Below are 25,794 nucleotides of genomic sequence, written 5' to 3'. Positions count from 1 at the left end.
AAAACACTGATGAGGACTACGTGCGCGGCCGACCGCGTTCGTGCCCTATAGCCAATTAGCTGAAGACATGTTATTTTCCACTTAAGATGAATGGCCTCCGTTGTTGTTTTTATTTTTTCATAGTTATGCTTTTTGGTTTTACTGCTATTATTATACAAGCAAAGAAACCGTCTCCACATTTAGCTCTTTGAGTTACTCTCCAAAGAGCGCCAACACAGCTGACCCCAGAAGCCCTCAGAAGATCCGATTCTTGCCGTGTTTTTGCATGTCCGTATGGAAGACTAATCTGCCGTGTTTAATAAGCCAGCAGCAGGTGCGGTTATCCCTATTCACCTACCAGTCTAAGACCTTATTCATCAAGTTTTTTTTTTTTTTTGTTAATCCTCCAAAAACAGGATATTCGCTATAATCCCTCCTATATTTTACAAGGCTATTGTTGACGATGAAGTGCTTTGAATTAGTCTCTCACTCTCATCTGTTTTCCTCTTTCATCTTTTTTCTTTTATATTGACATGATGTGACTTGTTGTTGTGTACCAAAGCTGATATGCCTGTGCGAAGCCAGTATAAGAGGAAAAGACACCATGTTGGGAAAGCACCAGTGTGAATCTGTTCAGAACAATGACACAAAGTCCTCTGACTCTTCCTTTGTCTGTTGTCCGTCCTCCAGTGCACTCTATCTTTTCTAAACTTTCTTGACTCTTATCTTTCCATCTCTTTCTCTTTGTTCTGCTTGTGTGCACTTTTTTGTCAGAATAAACCCTTTAGCTTCCTCTCTCTGTTTATCTCGTTCTAGTGTGTGTTATTCCAGTATATGTATGGCTACCTGTCTTCTTTCACAAACACCTGTTATTAGAAATGTCTGGTAGAAATTTTGATCCAAGTGCTTATCGAAATTGGGATGGAAAGCCTGTAGTCATCCCGATTGAAAGAGACTAATTTGATAAAAGCTCCTCGACAATGTGAAAAGGTTATAATGCCCACGTGAAGTGGAAAATTGTTTGTCAGTGAGGAAACTGCATAATTAACACAGATGGAAACACGCGGGAAGGCTAACCTGACGCAGGTTTGACGCAATAGCTTACATGCAGGATTGATACCAGTCTTGCATTTGTCTGCCAAAGTTACAGTTAGATTAAAACTTAAATGAAGTTACAGCCATTTAACTTAGCCTACCATAAAAGCTAGAAGTAAGGGGAAACAACTAACTTGTCAGGCGTAACTTCACAGGTGTTGATAGGTAGGATTAGTTACCTGTAAACGGAGTCAAGCTAGTTGTTTCCTCATGCTTCCAGTCTGCATGCTAAGCTAAGCTAACTGACCCCAGTTTCATATTTACAGTAGTATTTAGAGAAAAAGCAAGTATGCTCATTTCTCAGAATCAAGTTTATTCCTAAGAAAAGTTAGGTTTTGGCTTAAGGTTTGAACATGTTGTTCCCTCTCAGTTTTATACCTTCACTTCTGTAGTATGGCCAATAATAGTAGACAGTAAAGATTCCCAACAAAGTCACTCTTCCCTTTTTTGTTCATTGATGTCTAGTTTTATTGGGGTCTGGAATCCTTTCTGAATGTTTAAAACCAGCACAGGAAAACCACCTAATCTGCGTCTCAAACATTTCTGTGTACCTCATGTGATGACGAAATTAAATATCGCTTTGTCGCTGTGTGTGTGTGTCTAACTGAACACTGCTGACTTCCTGTGTTCCTCATTCTCTTTCTTTCTCTGTCTGTCTGTATTTTCCCAGGTAGGGCTGTTCAGTGAATTTCTCCATGAATGTACGTCACAATGATGATGACAGACCAGATTCCACTGGACTTGGCTCCGCCCCCCCTCCTGAACGGGGAGGTCCCTCTCATGCCTCACATGGTTAACGGTGACGCAGCACAGCAGGTAAACACTCGCAGATGCACACGCACACGTCTGTCGTTTGTCTTCAGTTATCCTTGCAAATGCTTCTTTCAACATTCCTGTGTTGCCATACACACACACACACACACACACACACACACACCAACCAGATGCATGCAACCATACACATCAAACAAGTCATGCAGGCGCTTCTCTTTGTTGCCACTTCATCACATGGCTCGCGGGTTGTTGCCACAGGTAATGAACAGCTGTTACAAAGCATTTGTCATAGAACAGGAACAAGAAACACAGATGCATACACGCACATGCGCTTACATCATTCAGTCATAGAGACCTTTTTTGTGTGAATACGGTTTAACTGGCTGACTGGCTCCATTGATGAATCCCAGGCCTTAGCTTAAATTGCTTTGGAGAAAGCCTGAACTGCTTCTCTGAGACTGACTGATCTTATCAGGAGCGGCAGAGCCAATTGGATCACCTTCAAAGTACAAAGCCCCACCCGATATCTGCATCAACGAAAGGAAGCGACGAACTTAACTAAAAGCATCGCCTTAAATCAGCCTGGGTCTAGCCCTGTTGTTGCAGATAAGCTTTTACACCGTGTGCTTTTGGTAGACGAGATATGATGCTGATGTTTATGTCTCATCCCCTGCCTGTTCCCTCATAGCCCAGAGGAAGCACGGTGGGAGGGATTTGGCTGCAACACATAACAGTTATGGAGGGTTTTGGCTGTAACACACAGCAGTTAGGGAGCTCTTTTTATTGTAACACCCTGCAGTTTAAACTGAGTTCCCGGTGTGGAATCAGGGATCTAGACCGGTAGTTATATAGATTTGACTCTGTGTGCGTGTGTCCATGTTTGTGTGTATTTTAACCTTTCAGTGCCTGTGTGGGCACACAAGTGTCTGTCTGAGTCCATACTTGTGTATGTTTGTTTGTGTTTGTCTGACTGCTTTCTTGTCTGTCTATCTGTGTTTTACCTGTCTACACCTGTTTATGTGTGTGTTTGTCTGTGTCTCTGTGTTTGTTTGGTGCAAAGACCTCAGACTGCTAGAGCACAACAGTTTGTCAGTCTGCATTATTTAAAATATTTGATATGTATTATTGAGAAAGTCTTATGAAAAGCAAAAGTGCCACCATCACATTGAAGCTAGCTGTAACACAATGGAATTTCCCGCTCAGTTTTTCTTTCATTTTCCTTTCTGAAAAAGGGAAATATGTACCTGGGGTTTGCTATTCATATATGAACGTAACTTAGTATAAACTTTCAGTGTTTAATTAAATCAAAACCCAAAAGAAAAAAAAGAAAACCCTAAATGACTAATTTGGAATTCAGAGTTTTTACTTCTGGAACTGGGTGTTCCAGTTTCAGTTTGGCTCTCTATAAACTGTGGGAGCACCAGCATCTTTGTTCAGTTTTTCCCAATGAGGAGAGAATGTTTGTGGCAGCATTTGGCAACGTGCTGCACCCGAGCGCTTGGAGTTGAAAAAATATCAGAACTTTTCAGAAAGGAACTGGGATTCGCACTTGTTGCTCTTTTTCATGGAGTGTGACCCGTCACCATAGTAACCAAGAAAGGCTAAATGTTGCTGGAGAGGGTCGTGCCTTTATCACTCTACCAATTGTAAGCTTGCTCTCCGGTGTTGTCAGCCCTCTGTTAACAGCGTTAATTTAGCTAATTAGCGAATGTTAATTAAAACATAGAAATGTGTTGTGTTTTTTTTCTCACCTTCATTCCAGCACTCCTTGGTGCCATGCCAGTGCTTTTCCTCCAAGAAAAAGACAGCATGTGGACACGGTCCCTAATTGCTCTCAACTAATTAAAACTGATCGATAGAAAAATAGATGTGTAAGATGCTGTGGTTAGCTACGGTTGTTCCCAGTGTTGCTAAAAGAAGAAATTTCTTTTTGCAGTGGTATTGAAACAGGTATCAAGGGTCAAGTTTTAGACTTTATCAAAGCCTAAAACTGTGGCGTCATGACGACTTTAGCTAGCCAGAGTGTTTAGGGAATGCTGACCTGTGCAAAGTTTTTGTTCTTTATGTGACTTGGCAAAACATTCGTCTATATACATAAATAGAGACATTCTTAAGCAGGTATGTGCAGTTTTTATTGTTTGTCATATTTAAGGTAATGTTTTCTGTTTTAACCATTTGTTACCAAAACGAGCTGGTGGTAATGCAGTTTTTGCAGATGTACGGTCGCAGCATGTTTTTATTCTAACTAAATATTTAACATTTTGAGTATACATCAAACCATTAGCTGACTGAATGATTAGAAACTCTGGCTTGTGTAGATTAACACTGAGTGCATGGCGTACATGCACTCCCTCCACACATGAACCCACCCACATGTTCTGATGTAGGGGTTTTCTCAAACCTCAGGAAACATGGGTCGCACTGTACTATGCTGGGGTTCCCATAGCAACAGCAGCCGCTGCAGCAGACAGAGCAGGAAGTATGTGTGTATGCGTGTGTGTGTGTGTGTGTCTGAGGGAGAGGAGCAGGTTAGCGCTGAGATGGGAGAGCATGCAGACACTACAGAAGGAAAGCACGATATGAAGGTTTTACGACGGCACACCTGTGGAGCATAGACCGGACTGTGCTTGTGTGTGCATGCATGTTGTGCGTGAATACATGTGTGTGTGATGGAGGGTCACCTGTTTCATGTCTACAGCCATGTGTATACCCTCAGCAATCTGTATGCGGAGAATATGACGGTAAGGTGCATGCACACTCCCTTTCCGGCATATTCAGCAGAAACCGGAATTAAACAATTTCGCGTAATTTCGCTCCATTTGTGTGTGCTGCCTGTATGTTTAACTGTGATACATGCATCTCTCTGTTTGTGTAGTATATGCACTTAAACAGTATTTGTATACTGGTTTTAGTGGTTTTCCAGTCAGGGTGGTGAAAAGAAAAAGGCTCTTCCTTGAGTCAGGGTGTGTGAGACAGCAGTATTTCTGTCACCATTAGCTTATCTAACACCTCATTCATGTGTGTGTGAACTCTCTGTCCGCTGTGCTCTGAGACCCGAAGGTTATTGTGTGTTATGTCACCTCTGCAAGCCCATTAGCTGCCCAGCAGAAAGTCTGTCCTTTTTTTGGGATAATTGAAGATGGATGCATGTTTATGGCATTACATGTGACAGCATTTCCTCCATTTATTCTGATTTATTTCTTCTAACTGTGTGTGTTGGTGTGTGTGTGTGTGTGTGTGTGTGTGTGTGTGTGTGTGTGTGTGTGTGTGTGTGTGTGTGTGTGTGTGTGTGTATGTGTTTGAACAGGTGATCCTGGTGCAGGTGAACCCAGGGGAGACATTCACCATCCGGGCAGAGGACGGCTCACTGCAATGCATCCAGGGTCAGTTTCCATCATACATTATTATATTATTATATTAAGGTGTGGCCTGGTGTCACTTTGAGGCTGAGTATTTCCCATCACATTAATTATATGCTGGCTGCACATGCTTGCATGGTGCTTGTGGGTTGGACATGCAGTTTAATGTTTTCAAAAGAACTTTATACTCTATTTTTTTGATGTCATACTAGTTTTATTGTGTGGTGATAAGGGGTAAAAAGCATAGATTCTTGAAAATGAGTACAGTGATGCATTCAGGTGCTTTTGTATAGATTGGAAAAAATCTTTTAATCCTAGAAACTTACATGACGTCCATCTTCGTAACTCGGCAACGTTTAGGATCAAAGCCTGAATGTTACAAACAGCACTTGAACGCATGCCATATCCATAAGTCTCCTACAACCCTGTTTGCCTTTCAAAAACATTACAATATAATGGCTTTGAAAAGTATTAGCTGTAATGTTGGAGTGTTTGCCTGACATTAATCCAGAATAGTCTTTAATTATAGTCTTAGCCCCTTTTCCACAGCCTGTTCGTGGCAGGTACGCAGTGTCTCGCCATTCTGCACAGCAGGTACTCACAGGTATGATGTGCACCTTTTATGGGGCTTTGTTGTTCCCCTTTAAGCTGGCAGTGGTGGTAGTAATAGAGCCAAATTGATGAGGGTGAGATGGCAGGATGGGACAGGCGCTGTTGTCACACATGACGCCTCTTTTGCTTCCAGAGCACCGACATGCTATATTAAATCACACACTGGGGCCGTGCTGTGCTGGCGTTGTTTGGTTCGGTGTTAAGTGAGTCTTCGTCGCAGCAGCATTGTGGGATCTCTGTGTAAAAAGCAATGCAGCATGAAGGGTGAGGAAACGCAAGTGAGGGGCAAATGCTTGCGTCTGAGCGTGTTATCTCCAAATTAATAAACACAAGACGAAAGCGTAGTCAGCGGCAGAGTGGGCAGCTGTGGTCGGCCTCACTCTCTGGCTGCATCTGATATCATTACATGAAAAGGCTGGAAATGTAAGCCACTTATGAGCTCTTAAGGATGGAAGGTGGTGGCAGTAACACAGGAATTCCCCAACTCGCGTCTCACTTTGATGATGTCAGCAGGGTAAGCTGTTGAAAGGGTTCCTTTGTTTTCTTCTTCTTTCTCTCTCCCTCTGGCTGTCTCTCGCTTCTTCTCTCACTCTTTTTTCTTGCCCTCTGTGTGAAGGTTTTCTTTGAGAGAGAGAGAGAGAGTGGTTTTGGCTCAGACAGTGACTCCCCCTTGGAAATAAACCCCACCACCACCACCACCACCACCCCATACTCTATAATATAACTAATTACTGGCCGCCTCCTTTTCTCTGCCCGCCGTGTAATTCAATTTTTTCCTGAAATCAGAGGGATCGACCCAGGCAGACCTTAGAGGCACAGATGATGCCAGATTGCGTCCGTTCAACCTATCGTGTGCTGTTTCCAAGATGTGCTGATACCGTTGACAAAGAGATTTGTAGATATGCATCAGTGACTTGCAGAAAGATGCATAAAAAGACAGATGAACGGTTCGCTACGTACAGGGAATAGATGAACAGGATACCAGACACTAGTAATATTGACATAGCTGGGGTCTGGCGGTCGTCTGTTTGCTTGTGGATTTGTGTGCCTGCGTGTAAAATTTAGCATCGAAGGCACAGTGTGCAACTGTTTGCGCTTTTTTTGGTGCCTTTTACTACAGTCAACGATAGTTAATTGGGCGGATGGCTGAGGGCTTGGGGTCATGTTTGAAAGCACATATTATTAATGTGGAGGGCCACACACACACAAACTCTCTCTCTCTCTCTCTCTCTCTCCCTCTCTCCCTCTCTCTCTCTGTAGGAGGTCACTGGGTTTAATGAGAGGTGGAGTGTGGCAGTGTGTTTCGTAGGAGAACCGAGTTGCTCTTCAGACAAGAGACTCGGTGTGATTACTGAGAGCTCCGAGCTCTGGGTTTTTGCGCGTGCACGTGTACTCGTGTGCCTACGTGCGTGTCTGCACTCCGTCGTACTTATGTGCAAGTGTGTGTGACGGAGAGCGAGATTACAGAGACCTCAGCTCAGGGCACAACCAGGAACCGGCTTTTATATAAAGTAACCTCTGTTTAGCTGCTGCACTGCGGTGCATGCATGCAGACATGCATTCACGTACGCACACAGATGCTCTGCCAAGGCACAGCCAGCCTGGAGACGTCTGCACAGTAGCCAAAGAGATTCTTTCATGTGAACCTCAAGCCTTCCTTCTCCTCTGCTCACTTCTCTCTCTCCCCCTCTTTTACTCCTCTTGACTGCTTTTCCTCCCACCTCTTACCTTCTTCTCCCTCCGGGTCCTCACTTGTCTGCCTCTATCTAAAAGAAAGCTTGGAGCAGCAAAGGCATGATTGTGTTTGTCGAGCTGATTTTAAGTACTGCTCATTAGACACTGCTGGCTGAAATATGCTCCTTTATTTGGACTCAAAGTTTACTTAGAGTTTTATTACACTCAACAAATTTCATAGCTTCAGGGCACATTAAAAATCTGTTAGAGCTGCACTGTGTATATTCAAATAATTTATCTTTGCTCTGAAACATGGAAGGGTTTTCAGTTATTTTTCACAGTCTGTTATTCCACTGATGTGCTTTATCTTATTAGCTGCTTTCTCTCTAAGTTTGTCTGTTTGCTTCAATGACTTGATGGGTGTTTCTCTGTGACACATTTTTTTGCAGTCAGTGAGTGTATTTGAATCTAAAATCCTCTGCCCTGCATGGGTCTGTTGATTAGCATGCAGTGTGTGTGTGTGTGTGTGTGTGTGTGTGTGTCTACATGTCTCCATCCCCTGTTTAAACAGACTGACCTCTTGTTTCTCTGGGGGTCAGCTTCATCTGACCCCACCCCCCCTCCACCCTCTCTCCCAGTCCGTCTCTCACTGTCTCACCATGTTGCTCTCATGCATGCCTTCTTCTCCTCCTTTCCCCTCCCCCTCTCTCCCCCCTCACTCCCTTTCTCTCTCCCTCCCCCACTAAGACCATTCCCCTGAGCTTTCCCACACTCACATCAAAGGACAAGACTCTAGAGGGTGTGTTAGAGCACCCTGCTATGGAATGTCAGTGTGTTAATACATTTGTGTGTGTGTGTGTGTGTGTGTGTTTTACAAGGCTGTGTTGGTTTACTGTGTTGTTTGCTCTTTGTTGGACTTTTATGAGGGATGATGAGGCTGGGGGAGGGGGGGAGTGGGCAGACAGGAAACTGTGCCCTGCCATGGAGGATGTGACATCATGAGGCATGGATAACAGCAGCTAAAAGTTAGGTATCCATTAGGATATGTGTACTTTGTGGCCTTGGCTGAGGTCATGGGCAGACAACAGTTGGTTGACTTGATTTTTAGAATTTAATGTATCATCTGGTGGCCTTACTGGATGTCCTCACCAACATCTCAATAAATTTGTGTAGAGATGATTAATCTATGCTGCATTTGCCCTGAAACTGATCAGTTGCCACACTTTGTATGTAGATAATGTTGTTCCAAACACATCCTGTTTGCCCAAAACCCTTACTATCTACTAGAGGAATGTTCCCAACATAAGAAACCAATGAGGCTCCTGACATTGCTGCTACTTCCGGACATGTTTGTTGCATGGGAGTTCAGTCGGAAAACTGTTTCCACGCCACAATAATGTATTGGTTCACATCTCTCAAAAGTGTTTCCGTGTACTGTGATTCCCCTCCGTTTACCTGTTTTCCACTTGCACCTGGAGCATGCATGATGGGACATATTCATGCCCAAACGGTCTGGTCTCAGGTCTGGAGCTAATCATAGCATCTATTAAAAGAATGGCCACCCATTGCAATTGTTAGCGTGGGTTGTGTACAGAGGGCCATGTGCAGAATGTAGCTTACCTGACTTATAATTTAACATTTTTGCTCTGGTTTTTGAGCAACAAAATTCTGGCAGGTGGTGATGTAGAATTGCAACTTAAAAGTGTCCTCATGTATATGTTCATGTATTTATTTCCACTTAAATTATTTGGGGTTGAGTATTTGGGTTGTTTCTGTGCAAGTGTGCCTGTTTTTTTGGGGAGAACTTGACTCCAACAAACTTTTTCTTTTGCCTTTATCAAAATTCAATTAGAATTATCAATTATCCCCTCAGAAAGGACATGGTGCATCACAAGGCGTTTACCCTCAAATAAAAATATGAAAATAAAATAAATTAGTTACAAAATGAACAATAATCAGACCAGTTCTTATCTGCTGAGAATGAAAACAAAAACAAAATAGTTTCCACGGGCTATTTTGTTATGAATAATTAACGTTGTTAGAACATAAAAAAATGTTCAGTGTTGAACTGAACTGACTTGCAGAATGCATGCATGAGAAAGCCCATTCTCACTCACAGTGGCCTAAAGGGAAATGTAGTCCTGTGCTCTGTTGCAGTCCGGTTAGCTCAGGCTGTTTTTCAGACAAACAGTGGTCATGGTGGACAGTGCCAGTGTGACCTCAGTCTGTGCACCAGCTGGGTGCACATGTGTGTCATCTGGTCTGAGCAGAGTTTGAATCATATCAAAGACTGTTCTGGGTTTTCGCAGCAGATGTGCGTTGTTTGTTCGCTCCGCTCAGGTGCAGTTTCTCACTTACTTTGTTTCTGTCTCTCCTTCTGTCTCTCTGTGGGTGCATCTTAATTCTGTTATTTTATATTTCCACGCTCCTGAAAATTAATCAGGCTTAGATGGAGGATACACAAAAGAGAACTATAGGTGGATGTATTTTATCTGACGCACACTCCCCACTGACGATGTGTTTTTAATTAGGTGATGCATTGATACCACATCACCACAGCACTGCAGCTTTGTGATGGGCAGCACCTGCCAGCAATTCAGGTGGAATTTTAGTCCATTTTTTTCAGATTGTATTGTTTTCTTATTATCAACCAAGTAGCTAAAGGAGGACTTTAGTGTTGTTTTGAATGATGGAAATTTTATTTTATTTTTTACTGTTTTTGCTGAATCTGTGTGTGTCACAAAATACAACTGTCTATTGGCAACAGTCTCTACACTGTGATAGTGCAGCAGTCAGTCTTTGGGTATCTGCTAAAAGCGACAGGACTTGCAATGTGAGCTATTAAGGCCACTAATTTGTCATTTTGAGGCATAATTTTACATTTTTAAATAACAGATTTACAAGTGAAAACAATTAAGTGGGGTGCAAATCACGCACATTTAGTGTCCGATCGGTCACTTCAAGTCAATTGAGATCATTCGCGTTTCTTTGTTTCTCACCACACTGGATCTCTTCCTCGTTTCTTCTGTGGGAGAAATGAAGAAATGAGGAGGTGGTGAAGGGAACTGGGATGTACCCTGTGTTTTTGTTCCTTCCCCAGCGTTCGTCAGCCTCCGTGTCCCTTTCTTTGTTTTCACCAAACCTCGTCTCAGTTTCTCCCTGCGTCTGTGTGTGCCTGTCGTTTGGACGATGCTGATCTTCCCCTTGCTGGTTTCGCTGCATAGCACACACATGCACGCTGAGGTTCTCTTTGTTTCGGCTTTTGCCGGAGTGTGCACGTCTACACTAGGGGCCCTTTGATGTAAGTGGAAATAGCTGGTTGAGAGAAATATGGTGGAAAGTCTCGCGGCCTGTGTTTACACCGAGCCAGATGGCTCTAAACAAGCTGGGGGAGACGACGCAAACACACTTTTCTAAGAAGGGCTTAATTTGGAGTACTGTTTTGGATGGTACCATTGCTGCTTGGTTGTTTGGGGGAACCCCCCCCTACCACCACCCGTATGGGACAGTGTTTCAGTCAAATGGAGCAAGACTGAAAATGTGCGAGTGACAGACAGTTGCCATTTGAAAGGATTTACAGAATGTGTGTTGATATGGTTTTGTGTGTTATAATCCCTTATTTTGTAAAATTAAAAGGAGGTATTCTTCTTCCCAAACGTCCACGAATTAAGTGCACACAGAATGTGTGTACTTGTGCGTGGATGCTTGTCTTTCTGTTAGTGTATGTTTTTGTGTTTTTATATGGGTGTGACTAGACAAATGAATGAGTGTATTGTTATTGTTATGGCACTTGCTTTCAGCCCCAGGCATAATGAATCCCATAACCGATTTAATGTGTATTGCATATTTATGCAGTGCTTTAAATGGCCAGGGTTTGTGTTTTAAACGGCTTTTCCAGCAACAATTAAGTTCATCTTTGCATCGCTAGTGTTATATTTCAAGTGGTTTATGTGGTGTCGTATGAAATACAAAGTATGTCCAGAGGGACAACTTTTCGTGAGCTGAGACAAACAGGCCTGTTTCCACCTTTGTGGCGATGCATGTTTTCTGATATTTCTGTTGTTTTTTTCTGTTTTATTTAGCGTGAGAAGCAGGACGAATTTTCTCAACCCATTTCTTACTCTTGTAGACTTCACTACCTGCATCTCTCATCCCTGCTCCTAACAAACCGATCAGGTACTTTATCAAAGGTTTTAGTATATCAAGTGTTCAGGCTCAGACAGTGAAGTCTCTTGTGTGTTTTGAAGAGCAAACACCACAGTAGATTTTATGTCCTCTCTTCTTAAAATCTGTTCAAGGTGATGAATGCTGAGTCCGTATTGAATATCTGACTGTGTCTGCTTAGGTGCACGTGTGCATCTGAATGTGTTTGTATGCATGTAGTTTTAGTCTGCCTTGCAGTCAGACCTTTTTGCAGGAGATTTTCCTACAAGTTTTTTACGCCCTTGAGCCAACTGTAAAACCAGTTCAGAAAGTGTGTTTAGTGTGAGTGTTTGTGTGTCTTAATTTTGTGTTATGTCTTATTGGATTTGGGAAACTGGTCACCATGAGAACGGACTCTCGCTCCAGGTGGTGTGTAATGGAATGCGGTCTCTCTGGGCACAGACTGTGTTTGTGTGTGCGCATACCTGTCTTTTTCTTTTTTGAGTATTTTCCACTCAAGTGTGCTTTTCAAGAAACAAAAAGGACAAGAGAGGATTGGTTTGACTCATTTGGCACAGGGTAGTTAAGAGTGTGTGTGTGTGTGTGTGTGTGTGTGTGTGTGTTCATGAGAGGCAGAGAGAGAGATTTGCTTGTTGTTGTATGCCCTGCCCTGTGCTCACTTATAAACTCAGTGCCCTCACACAGTAGGGCATGAGGAGGCAGAAGGAAGAAGGGAGGGAGGAAGAAACGGAGTGGAAATAAAACGATAGACTGAAGGAAGGTAAATAAAAGTAAAAGGGGTAAAGGCAGAAGGAGAAAAGAGGGACTGGAGTGAGAGAATCAGACGCTTCATGTCTGGTCGTGTCTACTGCCATGCATTCCGGGCGAGGCCACTTCCTCTACGCGATGACCCCAGCCACCCCTGTGCTGCTGACTTGGTCTGGTCTGCCAGCTCCAGGGAAGGCTGTATTTGCTGTTGGGACTGGCCCACTTAGGACAACACAGGGTGGGAGGGTTTGGAGGGGGGGTGCAGTGTGCAGAATTCTGCAGAATGCTGTGTCTGTCTTCACATGTAAGACTGTGTGAATGTGGATGTGTGTGAACGGCAGCTGTGAAGAGGGGAGTGCTTGCAGATTTTTCCAGAGAGAGAGAAAGAAAAGAGAGCTTTTCCAGGGATGAAATTCTTGGCTCCCTTGAAGCTCAGGGTACAGCTGGAGCACTTCTACCTCCTCCTCCCTCTGCCCTCATTCCCTCCTCCTTTCCCTCTCTTTCCGACCTCCTTCACTTCCTCCCTTGCTTCCCTGTCTCTCCTTCTCTCTCCTCCTTGTAGTAATTTTTTTTTTACCCTCATAACAACAACTTAAGTTTTGATCATTTGCATGCTGCTTTTTTCCCCTCCCAAAATTAAATTATACTTCATCATAACACTCCAGGGCCCTTTAAAAATGTTCTCCACATGTTGCTCATGCTGCTTTTCGGATTAGATTCAGTTAGATCGGACAAATCATTATTGATGACATGAGGCTCGAGCTGCAGGTGGTGTACATACAACCTACCACAAGTGGGATTTAAAAATGAGAAAGCAAATGTACTGCAGCTCCTCCTGCACAGCTTCATAGAATACACGTGCTTGTTTACATCATGTGTGTTTAGATTTCGCAGGGAAGCCCCTCTTTTTTTTTTCTTTTGCTCTGGTTTGATTGGATGGGGGAAGGGAGTGTGTGTCGGCCAATGGGAGGGGCCCAGCCACGTAGGTTGAAGAATGATTGGCGGGTCTGATAAAGAAAAAAAGGTTTTATATCAGTGGAAAAGACAAAGCTACTTTGACCCAGATACTGGTTATCTTTCTTCCTTTCTCATATACAGTCTTTTCCATATCTTCGCTTATGTGATCACCCAACAACCATCTGACATGCACACACTCGTTCGCACACACACACACACACACCCAGTGAAACACATGCACACAAACAGTGGAATTCAGAGTTGGGGAGTGGGGGGAAAGTCCCTGCTAATCTAGGACTTCCAGTCTTGCCTTTGCCTTTCTTTCCACTGACATTCACACGACTTCTCTTCTCTCCTCCCTTCCTCCCTTCCTCTCTTCCTCCCTGCACACACTTTCTCTGCTCTTTGTGGTGGACACAAACTCAGCGCTGTTCAGACTGTGACTCATATGCGAGGAATGCCCCACATTAACATGTGGAGTGATAGAAGGACGAAAGTGAGGGGATAATGGGAGAGGAGCACAGCTGGGTACAGACGTTGTGCACAGAGAGGGAAAATATGAGTAAAAACTGGCTAATTGCTGTTCTTATTGTGGGTCAAGGTTTGAGGATTTGTTGCCTCTTGAGCATTCAAGAAAGTGAGGGAGAAAGAAGAGATGATTATTACACTCTGGATCTGTTTACACACCAACAGCTGTTGCACTTCTTTGCTCTCTCGTTCTCTTGCTCTCCTTCTAGACGTGTAGAGATGATTAGCGAATGGATACAATGAGTCATCAGTGTCTGTATTGTGTATATTTGGCATGTGCACGTGCATGCCTACACATGTATGTCAGGAGTCTGTGTGTGTCCACAGGCGCGCACGCTTACATGAATGGCAAGAGTGATAAGTGGAGTACGTCCTGCTCCATGCAGTGTGTGTTGCATGGTTACCGATCCCAAAACAATTATATCTGCAAGGTTAAGAATAGCTTCATCGGATAGTATTGGAAAAGAGCTGAGCTGTGTATGTGTGTGTGTTGTCTAAATTTGTGAAACTATTATTGTCTGTGTGTCCACTTTTTGTTGCATGTTGTTTGTGCCGAAGTGGCCGTGATTTCAGTCAGGGTAAACTGTTTAAATGTCAGTGTGTTCCTTAACTAAGGCGTGTATGAAAGACTGTGCATGCATGCCTGTGTGTGTGTGTGTGTGTGTGTGTGTGTGTGTGTTCATGTCAGCAAGATATCTAAAAGAGATTATGCACATGTGTCCAGGTGTTAATCAGGGCATTTGTCTGCGGTTTTGAGATTTGTTTGTCTTGGTGTACGTGAGCCACTCGCATACATCTGTGTCCATGTGAGTGTGTGTGTTTGTGTGGCGGCCAGGGTGTGTGTGTGTGTGTTTTAAGATCTTGAGAACAAAGCATGGCTGGGCTCAGTGTCCCTCCAGACGTTACGTTGCTCTCTTCTGGAGCAAATCCAGTGCCAGAAGTAGGTCGACCGACAGCACCCTTCCTTTGGGTGGGGGAGAACCGGAGAGGGATCTGGGCTGGGTGGAGGTCTGGGCTGGCACCCAGGCTTCATGCTGAACACTAGACAGATCTTGGCTTGTATGCTCAAGGATTGTTTACACAGTGATCAGTACAGGATAATATGTAGTTGTTGACTTCATTTTGTAAGAAATCTCTTAGAAGATTGTTGGTCACGTAGGATCTTAGTTGAAGAATTTTTAATTAATAACTTGGGTACTGCGTGGTCCTGCTAATGAAGAGCCTGATATTTTTTACATACACTGAGTGTATCACTTTTGGTAACAAAGCTGTCTATCTGAAATTAAATAATGTTCAAAAAAGAACACAAATGTTTGCTTCCTCAAATGAAAAAACTTTTTCACTGCTCTGGGACTATTGAGTGTTAAACCCTTACAGTTCTGCTGCTGTTGCTGTCAGTTTTCTTTGTCCAAAAAAAATCCCCCAAAAAAGCACTTGTGCTCATTGGGACTAACCTAGATAAATAAAAACTATATAGAACACCACAAAAGTAATAAATTAAGTTTGAAAGATGCCAAAGTTTCTCAAAAGCAACACAGGTGCAGACCTGGAGAGACTGGACTGAGGAAACGTTTTTGACTTTGAGTATAAATCAGATGCCTCACAAGTACTTCATAAATTTGAAAACCTATTTAGATTTATGATGTGTTTATTCTAAATTTATGTGTCCACCAACATAAAACCGACACCTGTTGTTTTGAAGTGATTTGTAGCACATATCTGCATGCAATATTTTTACTGGAAATATAACTTTAGCTGACAAAATATAATTTATTTTGACTATATGTTAAGACAGTATTGAATAACAATATTATTTTTTTTGTATTTTCCTTGCAAAATGGATATATGTAGATGGCATTTACTGTCCCTGAATCAGAAAAGAAAGACATCTTGATAATCTCAGAATTTAAGCAGAACAGATGACTTCTGTGGTCATTTTATCGATAGAGTCAGAGAATCTGAAGAAGTATAAGAAGTTCCGATGAAATTTAATCCCCTCGCCAGTCAGGGATGAGGATCACCACTGCTGCTGCTACTCCTGGGCAAACAGGCAGAGATGGATCTGAAGACTTAGCACATGTTTGCCAGTTAACACACATCCATACAACATTAGACTTGGAGGGGCGATTTTTGCACAAGCAAGAGTGGAAAGTTGCCTCCATTGTTATTTCAAAAGGCTTAATACTTTGGCTTTTTCATAATCCGTATGGAGGAGAACAAGCTTAATTTGAAATATGAGCCTCAGCCAGTGGGCTAGTAAAATAAAACACTGGTTTTACAAGCCCCACAGCGATTGTTTCTTCTTCAGCTCTGAAAAATGCTGATGTCAGATACCGATGAAGTCGTCATGGCGCTGATAGATTCATCAGCTGGCATAAGTGAAAGTGCTTTCTCTTTGTTCTCTTATGACACTGTTATGCAACTTGAAGCTTGCAAGCTGAAAGTCGAGGGGCTCACTCGTCATGAGGAATGTCCTTACACATACCTGCAGGTACACACACATACACTCACACACACATTATGTATGTACAGTACGACTCAGTGTTCAAACGGAGCAACTTTCCAGCTTATGATTTCCATTCCACAGAAAATCTGCAGCCCGCTCAAATTACAGACTGGCGCACAGAACACGAGTCAGGATCAGAAGTATGGGTGTGTGTTCATTTATGCACATGTGTACTGATATTTGTTACACGCATATCCAGCACATCAGCTGTGTGTGCGCATTTGTGCATGTCCATGTATGTGTGTTTATGCACGCGGTAGTTTCTGTGTCACTCTGCAGAGTGTTGGTGTCGTTACTGAGGGCAGGGCAGTGCAGGAAGTTCAGACTTCCTCCTCCATCACTGAGCCTCACCCTGCCCACGGCAAAGATGTCCGCCGGACTTGACTGACCGGAGATGGACTCTCTGGTGTGTGTGTGTGTGTTCGTCCATGTAGCATCACATGCTTCACACCATTTTGGGACGTGTATACACAGTACTCTGTGCTATTTTAAAGTTGTCTCCCACATTTCCTTCAACGTCAGGCTCTCCCTCTTCCTCCTCCCTGTCTATTTTCTATCTTCTCTCTCTCTCTCTCCTCCACTGTTTCTCTTATTCACAACACTCAACACTTCCCATCATGCTTTTTTCATATTTATATCTCAGATATGACAGCAGGCCATGCTAGTGTGTCTGTGCATGTGGTTGTGTGTATGTGTGTGTGTGTGTGTGTGTGCGTATTGGCCAGGCAGCAGAGGAAGCTGTCGTGGCCATGGGAGTGTCTAGCTCTTGGAGCTCCGAGGACAGATAACATTACCCTGCTGATGCTTACATAACTTCCAGGCAACGCCACGTCACAACTGACCCAGACACACACACATGCACACACACATGCACTACAGAAACACAGACACACAGGAGTACAAATACCCATCTAGATCGGACAGCTGCCTCCATGGGGCTCTGATGGGTTATACAAAGGTTGTGTGTGTGTGTTGTGGTTTAAAGAGAAGGTGTTTTTTTTTTTAAATCTGTGTTTTTCGGGAAATCCATCTGAGTCTAGTTGTTTTGTATGTAGGTCAGCTCACAAACAGGCTCCTTTGGTCTGATACCAGTGCAGTGCACACACACACACACACACACACTTTCCCAAGAGCGTCTGCGTTTCCCTTCAATGTGGTGACCACATGTGTGGGGCTGAAGAGAAAGAGAGAAAGTGTTTCACTGCATTCTAAAAGCCGAATGCTTCAGTTTGATGGACAGAACACAATCGCACATGCACACACACACACACACACACACACACACACAGAGTTTGTATTTGATGATCACACTCGCTGTCAACACTGTTGATCAATAGATGAGTATTAGATGAATATGAGTGTGTTTACGCAGTGTGTCTGAGTTACTTGGATGTGAGACCGGGACTCTTTCTGTGTGTGTGTGTGTGTGTGTGTGTTGTGCTTTAGGGGCCCAGTTGCAGCTGGCTTTGACAGCTGTATCATGGGAAACATCTGATGAAATGTTGCATCATCTCCTCTCTGTGTCTATGTATGTGAATGTATGTATGGCCAGCTGGACAAAATCACAAGTATGTGTTTGTTTCCTTTTTTTTGAAGGAGTCAGTATAGAGGAGTTGAACATATGAGACTGTCTGTCTAACTTTGTGTGTGTGTGTGTTTGTGGCGTGGGGGTAAAATATACAGGATGTTTACAGTGGACCTGTGTGTATATTTCTTATGTAAATCTTTGGTGACAGAAGTGACACATTATGTGGTGAGACTTAAATATTGAGCGTATGTGTGTTAGATTAGCATGAAGTGATCTTGTTGCTCTTCCTCCTCGTGACAGCAGTGTTTTCCCATACAGCACCTGTCTGTCTTCCTCTCTGTTTGTCCCCCCTGCGTGTCATTGTTGTGCCTTGTCTGTGTCCCTGTGGTCCTCTCGGTTGCTTCAGACTGCGGCTCTCAGACAAATATGTGCACACTTCACTGAACCCCCAAACGAATGCACATCTGACCACGAACCTCATGTTTATTTCAGTGACCCTGGCATCTGGAATGTTAAGTCACAGATGTGGTATTGAACAACTCCAGTGCTTTATTTTGATGACTTTATTTTGATAGCTATTGTGAGCGCTATATGAGTCACATTTTTGGTATTTTTTTGGCACTTCCTTTGTCACTGAAAACAAAACATAAATGTCACACTGTGATATTTGCTGGGGACTGTACCAAACAAGCATACTCCCTTATTTGTAGTATGGGGTCATTTCTGTTGCACAGTGCTTCATTTATAATGGTGTGTTGTGACACATAATTTCCTTTATTAAAAATAAAAAAATGAAGCTCCTGGAATCTGGATATTGCACTTGGCTTATTGCAATTTTGATAATATTTTGATTAATTGTTGTCTCAGACACTGTACTCTGTAGTGAATCTAAGGTGGTCTGCTGTATGTAACATTTTAACATTGGTATCTATCGGTAATTATCACACCATAAAGACATTAGCATACATTAACATAAATGTAGTATAAATATTTTTCTGACAACAGAAGCACCAAACTGTGTCCCACTATTAGGTTTTACATCTATGAAAAATTCAATAAAATTTTTATTAATGATAATAAATGATCACCTGCCCAAGTTCTTATTCTTTATCTTAATTAAAGATGTGAATCTGCTTAATAATCTTGACTAAAGTCTCATTTATTAATATAGTTTAGAAAGGAGTTTGGAAAAGATGAACTATTCCTTACTGAGCTGGCTACCCCCCAGGTGCCTCTCAGAGGGCCACATTACACATCTTCATGGCCTTCATTTACTCAGGTAATACAGTGATGTCATCTGACATGCAGGATATGACCTCATAACTGATCTCTGACCCTAACTCTCCGGCAGTCGGAAGTGGAAGAAGCGACAGATGGAAGATGAGAGGGCGGGAGAGGAGGGAGCAAAGGGGAGTAGGGTTTGTTAGCTGTGTTGTCTGGGATTCCAGCAGGATTAGGCAGAGGAAGTCGTGACTCTATTTGTGGTGCTTAAAGGGCAAAGCTGGAGGCAAGACCGGAGAGTGACGTTACTGCAGTGTGGATCATGGACCACACTCACTGTTCTGTGCACGTGCACACACACACAGACGCTGCAGCAACCACCGAAATACACACGTTCATTTGCTTGATTATCCTGAGCTTTTCCAAATGGCAAACAGTCCATTACTTTAGGACTAAGAGCCGTGTGTGTGTGTGTGTGTGTGTGTGTGTGTGTGTGTGTGTGAGAAGGGTAGCAGGACAAAGAGTGTCTTGTAGTTTGTGGAGGTGTTGGGGGGTAGTTGGCCTGTTGGGTCCAGTCCTGGGGGCCAGGGATGGGAATGCTCACTTTGTGTGTGTGTGTGTGTGTGTGTGTGCCAGCAGAGGAATGCTGCTGTTTGCTGAGTGAAGAGCACAGAGGCAGCAGAGACTGTCCAAACACACGTCTGTTTGTCAAGAGTGTCTGTGTGTCTGTGTGTTTGTGTGTATGTCTCTGAGAGAGGGCCGCTGAGACAGAGTGTGTATTGGAGACAGTGTGTAACAAGAGTGAAAGTGTGTTATGAGCAGTGATGCAAAGAGGTTGAGAGGAGCTCTGTGTTGTGTGTGTGTATGTGTGTGTGTGTGTGTGTGTGTTCTTCCCATGCTATGACCTTCGACAATCAATGAGGACTTTCATATCCACTGCTAGTCTTCACGGTAGGGAAGCAGACAGAACTGAAAGAGGTCTGTCTCTTCATACCTGTGACCTACTCACTACCCACACACTCACTCACACACACACACACACACTGCAGACTTTGCTCAGGTTGTGTTTGCGTGTGCGTAGGTGTGAGTGTGTTTACTGTACTGTTACCTGTTTGTTTGGCTCATGAGAGATGGAGGGATGGAAGGAAAGTGGGGGGTGATTTAGGGAGGTTGATGAAGAGAGGGGAGAAGAGAGGGAGAGGATGACTGGGTGAAATAGGAAAGGATGGAGTGAGTACGTAATATATGAAATGAAAGGAGGAAGTGAAGGATAAGAGTAATAGGTTAAGGAAGGAAAAAAGTGTGAGGATCATGCAGGAGGAATTCATGAAGACAGCTATGGATGGATGGAGGAAAACGTTAAAGGAGATGGAAAGAAAAGCAAGGTCAAGTGAGTAAGGAGGACAGGAGAAGAGAGGGAACGATAGAGGGGGGAGGTGGTGAAGGTATGGAATTAGAGCAAAGCAGGGGAGGGATAGAAACAAGAATTAATGGGTCACTTCACCCAAATTGTATATGTAATAAGCGATACACACACACACACATATACATGTTTGTAATTTAGGAAATGACCCTTGAAAGGCCACCAGGTTTTAGGATATTCAACTGACATATGACACGTGTTAACATGGACGGAAACTATCAGTCTCATACTGTGTTTGTAGGTATTAAGGGCCTCCCTCTCTTTCTCTGTTTGTGTGTGTGTGTGTGTGTGCGTGCTTGAGTGTGTGATTTATTCCGAGGCCAGGTCTGCCTCCAGCTGTCCCAACGGCGTCCCAATGACTTTACCAGGCGCAGACCTCCTTCACAGAGAGACAGAGGAAGGGAGAGATGGAGAGATTTTGAGGGGGAAGAGGGGGATGTGCATAGTGGAAAAGTCAACATTAGTTCCAATCTGCTAATTCTATTAGATTCTCTTGCTTCTCCTTCAGAGCAGAGTTTTGTTTTTTGTTTTTTTACAGAGTGGTCATGTGCCCTCATGTGTTGTACATCCATCCATCATGATGCTGCTGTTGAATGCAGATACTGTCAGCTCCACCAAAGACTTTAAGTCTGTTTGAAATAAGAGGAAAACACCGCCCCTCAATGTGTGTGGCTGTGTTTGTGTCCCTGCATGACTATTGGTGATTGACGAATGCAAATGAGAATTTACTTTAAATAAATAATCCTTCTCCTCTCTTGCAGGTCCTGCTGAGGTTCCCATGATGTCCCCAAATGGGTCAATCCCCCCCATCCACGTACCCCCAGGATACATCTCACAGGTTTGTGTTCAGTTTTTTCTCACCATGATACTCTCCGACATGTTTTTTTAATATTTATCATGTGTTTGTGTGGGAGAGTTTCAGTCAAAATAACACTGAGAGGGAGATCAGTACACAGTGTTTTTCTGTATTTAATTAGCCAGTGGTTTCTTTGCTGAAAAAAGGATCCTTACGCTGTCATGTGATCTAGTATTGACTCTTAAAAATCAAGTAAGTTATAAGTATGGTTATAAAATTTAATTTAACATGTTTCCAAGGAAAATATTTATTTAATGTTTATTTGTTTTGGGGCAAGTATGTTGCATGAACTGATGCTGCACACTGCATCATTTATAGCCTAAAATGGGATTGATAGAACACATAAAACACAAAATCAACAACAAAAACAGAGCTCAACAAGAACAACATAAGATAGAAACAATAATGAGAACAAACAAATACATTGAGTATTTCTTTAACTAGGTGTCAGTTCACTGGTGCCACTTTAGCAGCCTGTCTTCTGTTTTGTTTCAGTATACTGATGCTTGTTTCTGGAAGATTCCTCAAAGCCAGCAAGGAAAATTAAATCAATATCTTGAATTTACAGCCAAAAAATACTTGCATTGCAAGTATGGTTGTGCAACAGAGAGACGCAGCAGAGTACAGCCTTTGCAAGTCACAGGTTTCTGTGGAGGACTGGCTGGTAGACTTAAAACTTCTTGACTTGTACGATGTTTGTCTTTGATCAACAGCTATTAGAAAGGGTTGCAGTGGCTGTCATGAAAGTAGAGTTAATTTGATGGAAGTCAGACTATTTGTGGAGAGTGTGTGTGCACAGCATGTACCAGGCATTACACCTATCCTGGCTGTTGTGGAAAGACTAGTAACCAAGGCGGCCTCCTCAACCAGCAGAGCACAGAACAAGAATGTGCTGAATTTGTTTTGAAAGTGTCAGGGAGCATTTGATTTCCTGACTTTCTCGTATGCGTGTCTGTTTGTGTGTGTCTTTGTGATGTACTCGTAAGAACAGAACAATGAGAAAAAAAAAATCTCCCAAGTCATGATTTCATCTATGGGCTTTTAAAAATACTTGACATTGTGAATTGGGTACAAGTTGGGTTTGCCATGTTAGTCATGTGGGGGGGAGGGGTCACAGGTTAGTCAGTCAACGTTAGCCAGCAGTCTGTCCTCACAAGTATAGTGTTACGATTTCATCTGTGGTCGGTGTGTGCTGGGATTCTGTTCTTGTGCCAATGGAAGTCAGGTCATTGGCTCACCGTGGGTGTGCGTTTGTGTTTGTATGTGTGTGGGTGTGCATGTTGGTCGGGACTAGGCCAAGCAAGAGCGGGAAACACTGTCACTCTTACATAAACAAGCCTGATAGTGGAGACAGGCACTGGGTGAGTAGGTTTTTGCGGGGTGAGGGGTGGAGGAGGGGAGGGAGCGAGGTAGAGAGAGATGGATGGAGAAACAGCACTGCGGTGGTGGAAATTTAGTGTATTGACAGATGGATTTTGCACGTGTGTGTCCTTAGTGGTTTGCGCTAATGGTTGCATTGTGATGGTGGGTGTGTGGGTGTGTGAGTGTGTGCATGCATATTTGTGGGTCCTATCCAGTTTGCATCATGTGGAATATGTGAGTGTGTGTGTCTTCTTGCCAGTAAATGTTGCGTGGGCATGTAGGGTAGATACACATGTACTCATGCAGGAACTTTGCCCTTGTTTTCCTGTCAACACTCTGTTTTTCTCCTCTGCAGCAGAGGAGGGGATGAGGGGCAGATGGGGGGGCTCCTCTTCCTCCACCTCCTCCTCTTCTTCTCCCCCTCTGTGTTTTTCTCACTCAGATTAGTTTTGTAACCCCCTCTCTCCCCTCCTGACCTTCTTTAATACCCTCTCCTCTTTCTTTCTGTCTGTCGTATTCTGGCATTGAGTGTGTTGAATCTCAGTGTGTTGGCATGAGCATGCCTGTGTGTGTGTGTGTGTGTTGTTGATGTAGTTGTTGTTAGGAACCAGCAGATGACTTCCCCTCTCTGCAGGGAGTGTATGTTTGCTCTCTGCTTGGAATGCAGGCCTGTGAAAGTGTCTGAATAGTTGGAATGTGTGTGTGTGTGTGTGTGTGGTGTGTATGTGTCTGCATGAATGTGAAAAGAGAATACATGCATGGAATCTGTGTTAATTTGAGGCAGTTGTTTGAAACTTGTTGTTATTGAAATCTGCAGACCATCTGATGACAACATTGCAGCACTTGTTTTCACCACTTAAAGGGCCAAAGCATCCTGTGAACACAGTGTCTCAGTTGTTCGATAAATTATGCGGCTCATTCCTTTATTAGATGTCCACCATTCAACAGACAGTGCACCCACCTGCTCTTACAAAATGATGGACAGCATGATTTTGTAAGAGCAGGTGCTCTTGGACCTTTATTAGCTTTAAAAATAGGAAGGATATTAGAATTTTAAAGAACTAGTTTGACAGTTTGGGAAATACTTTCATTCACTTTCTTGCCAACAGTTGGATGAGAGGATTGACTTGACTTTCATGCCTGTTAGGTAAATGTGAAGATGTCTCATATTGATGAACACACCTCAAGGTGACAACAACACAGTTACAGTTACCAGTCAAAAAGAAACAGACAAATAGACCCCCGTAGAACTGTAAATTGTTATTTTTTTCACTTTGTCTTTTGCACATATTGAACAAAGATAATAAAATTTTTATTAGTGAGCTTTAGCAATGCTGGGAGGCTGATTTTGTTTTCTTTGGGCAGAGACAGAATTAACTGCTGCCTAGTTAAGCTGCTGGCTGTAGCATCACAGTCTTGACCTTCTCACCCAATAAGTCGATCAGTGTATTTCCCAAAAGGTTGAACTATTCCTTTAAACAATATTGTATATCCACAAAAACCTGTGATATCAGTCCAAATCATATGTATAAACTAGAGGATTACTATGATTTGAATAAATGATACACATTGTGCTCTGAGCTCAAATTAAATTTTGAGGTCTGTACTCAGCAATGTATAAAGCCATTACACTTGTGTAACACGCATCTCACACCACAGTAAAAGGCTTTTTGTTCCTCTTGCACTCAACTCGCTTTCTCTCCTCAGGTGCTGGAGGATACCACAGGGGTGCGCCGGGTGGTGGTGACCCCCCAGTCTCCAGAGTGCTACCCTCCCTCCTACTCCCCGGCCCTCTCCCCCACACACCACCTGCCACCCTATTTGGCTCACCCTCACTTCATCCCCAACTCTCACTCTTTTTACCCACCTGTCAGTCCCGGGGAGCTGCCCCCCCACCAGTACTACCAGCACCATCTTCCTCCCATGTACGGCGATCCAGGTACTGACATGCCGACAGGACTTTATGCAACAGTCAGCAAATCATGGGCTTTTTGTGTAACTGAGAAACCAAATATTAATCCAGATTTAAGTTCTCTCCTTTCATGTGTTCTTCTCGCCTCTTCTCTCTTTCAGAAATCATCCCAGTTTATGGGATGTCTAACTACATAGGCAGGGAGGAGACATACTGTAAGCCACAGCCCAAAAAGATAAAGGAACAGAGACAACTAGAGCGACAGAACCGACTTAACTCCCCTCCCTCCACTCTGTATAAGGGCAGCCTGGGGCCAGCACACAATGGATACAGGTGACGATAATGTCTCAGTGGTCCTATGAGGCCGGCTTTGACTAGATCATCGATTGACTTAATGGTCTGCTGACTAGGTGTATGTATGATTTCAGGTGTCATCTATTCAGGTGCTGAATAGGATTTTGCTCAGATGTTTTGCTCTTTAAACTTTGTCTTTTGTTGTGTGTATGCATCATTACAAATTCCTAGTCAGAAACAGCATTTTGAACGCTTTTGATGTGGGTGTGATTATAGATGCTCTGATCTGATCTGCCAGAGCGGCGACAATGCTGATACTGTCTTGATTAAGCAGATGGGCTGTAGGCCTTGACTTGGCTGTTCCATATTAAATACAGTTTCTTTGTCATAACCAGATGCAGCCGTTCTGCTATCAGTAACATTCGACTCAGTTTGAAGCATCTGACATCAGAGTAGATGTATCGGCGTCAGATGAGAAGACTGATGCAACCTCAATTGTTATTTGTCTCTAAACAACTTAATTGGTCATTCACTGAGGTCAAAACTATTCCTGGTCACAGATATGCAGTGATAATTTATGTTTTGCTTGAATGATCACACTGTCAACAATGTGCTGTGACTAACATTAAATGCAGCAACAAATCACACGCCACGTCGCTCGGGTCAGCGGGGTCGGGGGGCGGAGTCAGCAGTCCAGGAGGGAAGAAGCCGGAGAGACGCCACCGCAGCAGTCCACGAAACAGCGAACCAGAGACACACACACAAGGTAGGAGTCTCGAACACACACAAAGCTGCAAGAGAGA

At 43.4% G+C, this 25,794-nt stretch overlaps 1 protein-coding gene across 3 annotated transcripts in view; it reads left to right on the top strand.

The window, feature by feature from the left end:
- Window positions 1-25,794, top strand: part of fndc3ba (fibronectin type III domain containing 3Ba) — a 92,487-nt gene that overhangs the window by 21,845 nt on the left and 44,848 nt on the right. For 2 of the 3 annotated variants that reach the window (XM_046411961.1, XM_046411962.1), the window contains exons 2-7: window positions 1,745-1,890; window positions 5,156-5,231; window positions 21,329-21,405; window positions 24,493-24,724; window positions 24,859-25,030; window positions 25,627-25,757. In XM_046411961.1, coding sequence (XP_046267917.1) covers window positions 1,774-1,890; window positions 5,156-5,231; window positions 21,329-21,405; window positions 24,493-24,724; window positions 24,859-25,030; window positions 25,627-25,757 — 805 coding nt within the window. In that variant the 5' untranslated portion in view covers window positions 1,745-1,773. The remainder of the gene's footprint in view (window positions 1-1,744; window positions 1,891-5,155; window positions 5,232-21,328; window positions 21,406-24,492; window positions 24,725-24,858; window positions 25,031-25,626; window positions 25,758-25,794) is intronic. The other variant, XM_046411963.1, reaches the window with a different exon arrangement.

This window comes from Scatophagus argus, chromosome 15 (assembly GCF_020382885.2).
Source record: "Scatophagus argus isolate fScaArg1 chromosome 15, fScaArg1.pri, whole genome shotgun sequence".
Classification (NCBI taxonomy): Eukaryota; Metazoa; Chordata; class Actinopteri; family Scatophagidae; genus Scatophagus; species Scatophagus argus.
This window is presented reverse-complemented; position numbering and strand designations above follow the sequence as displayed.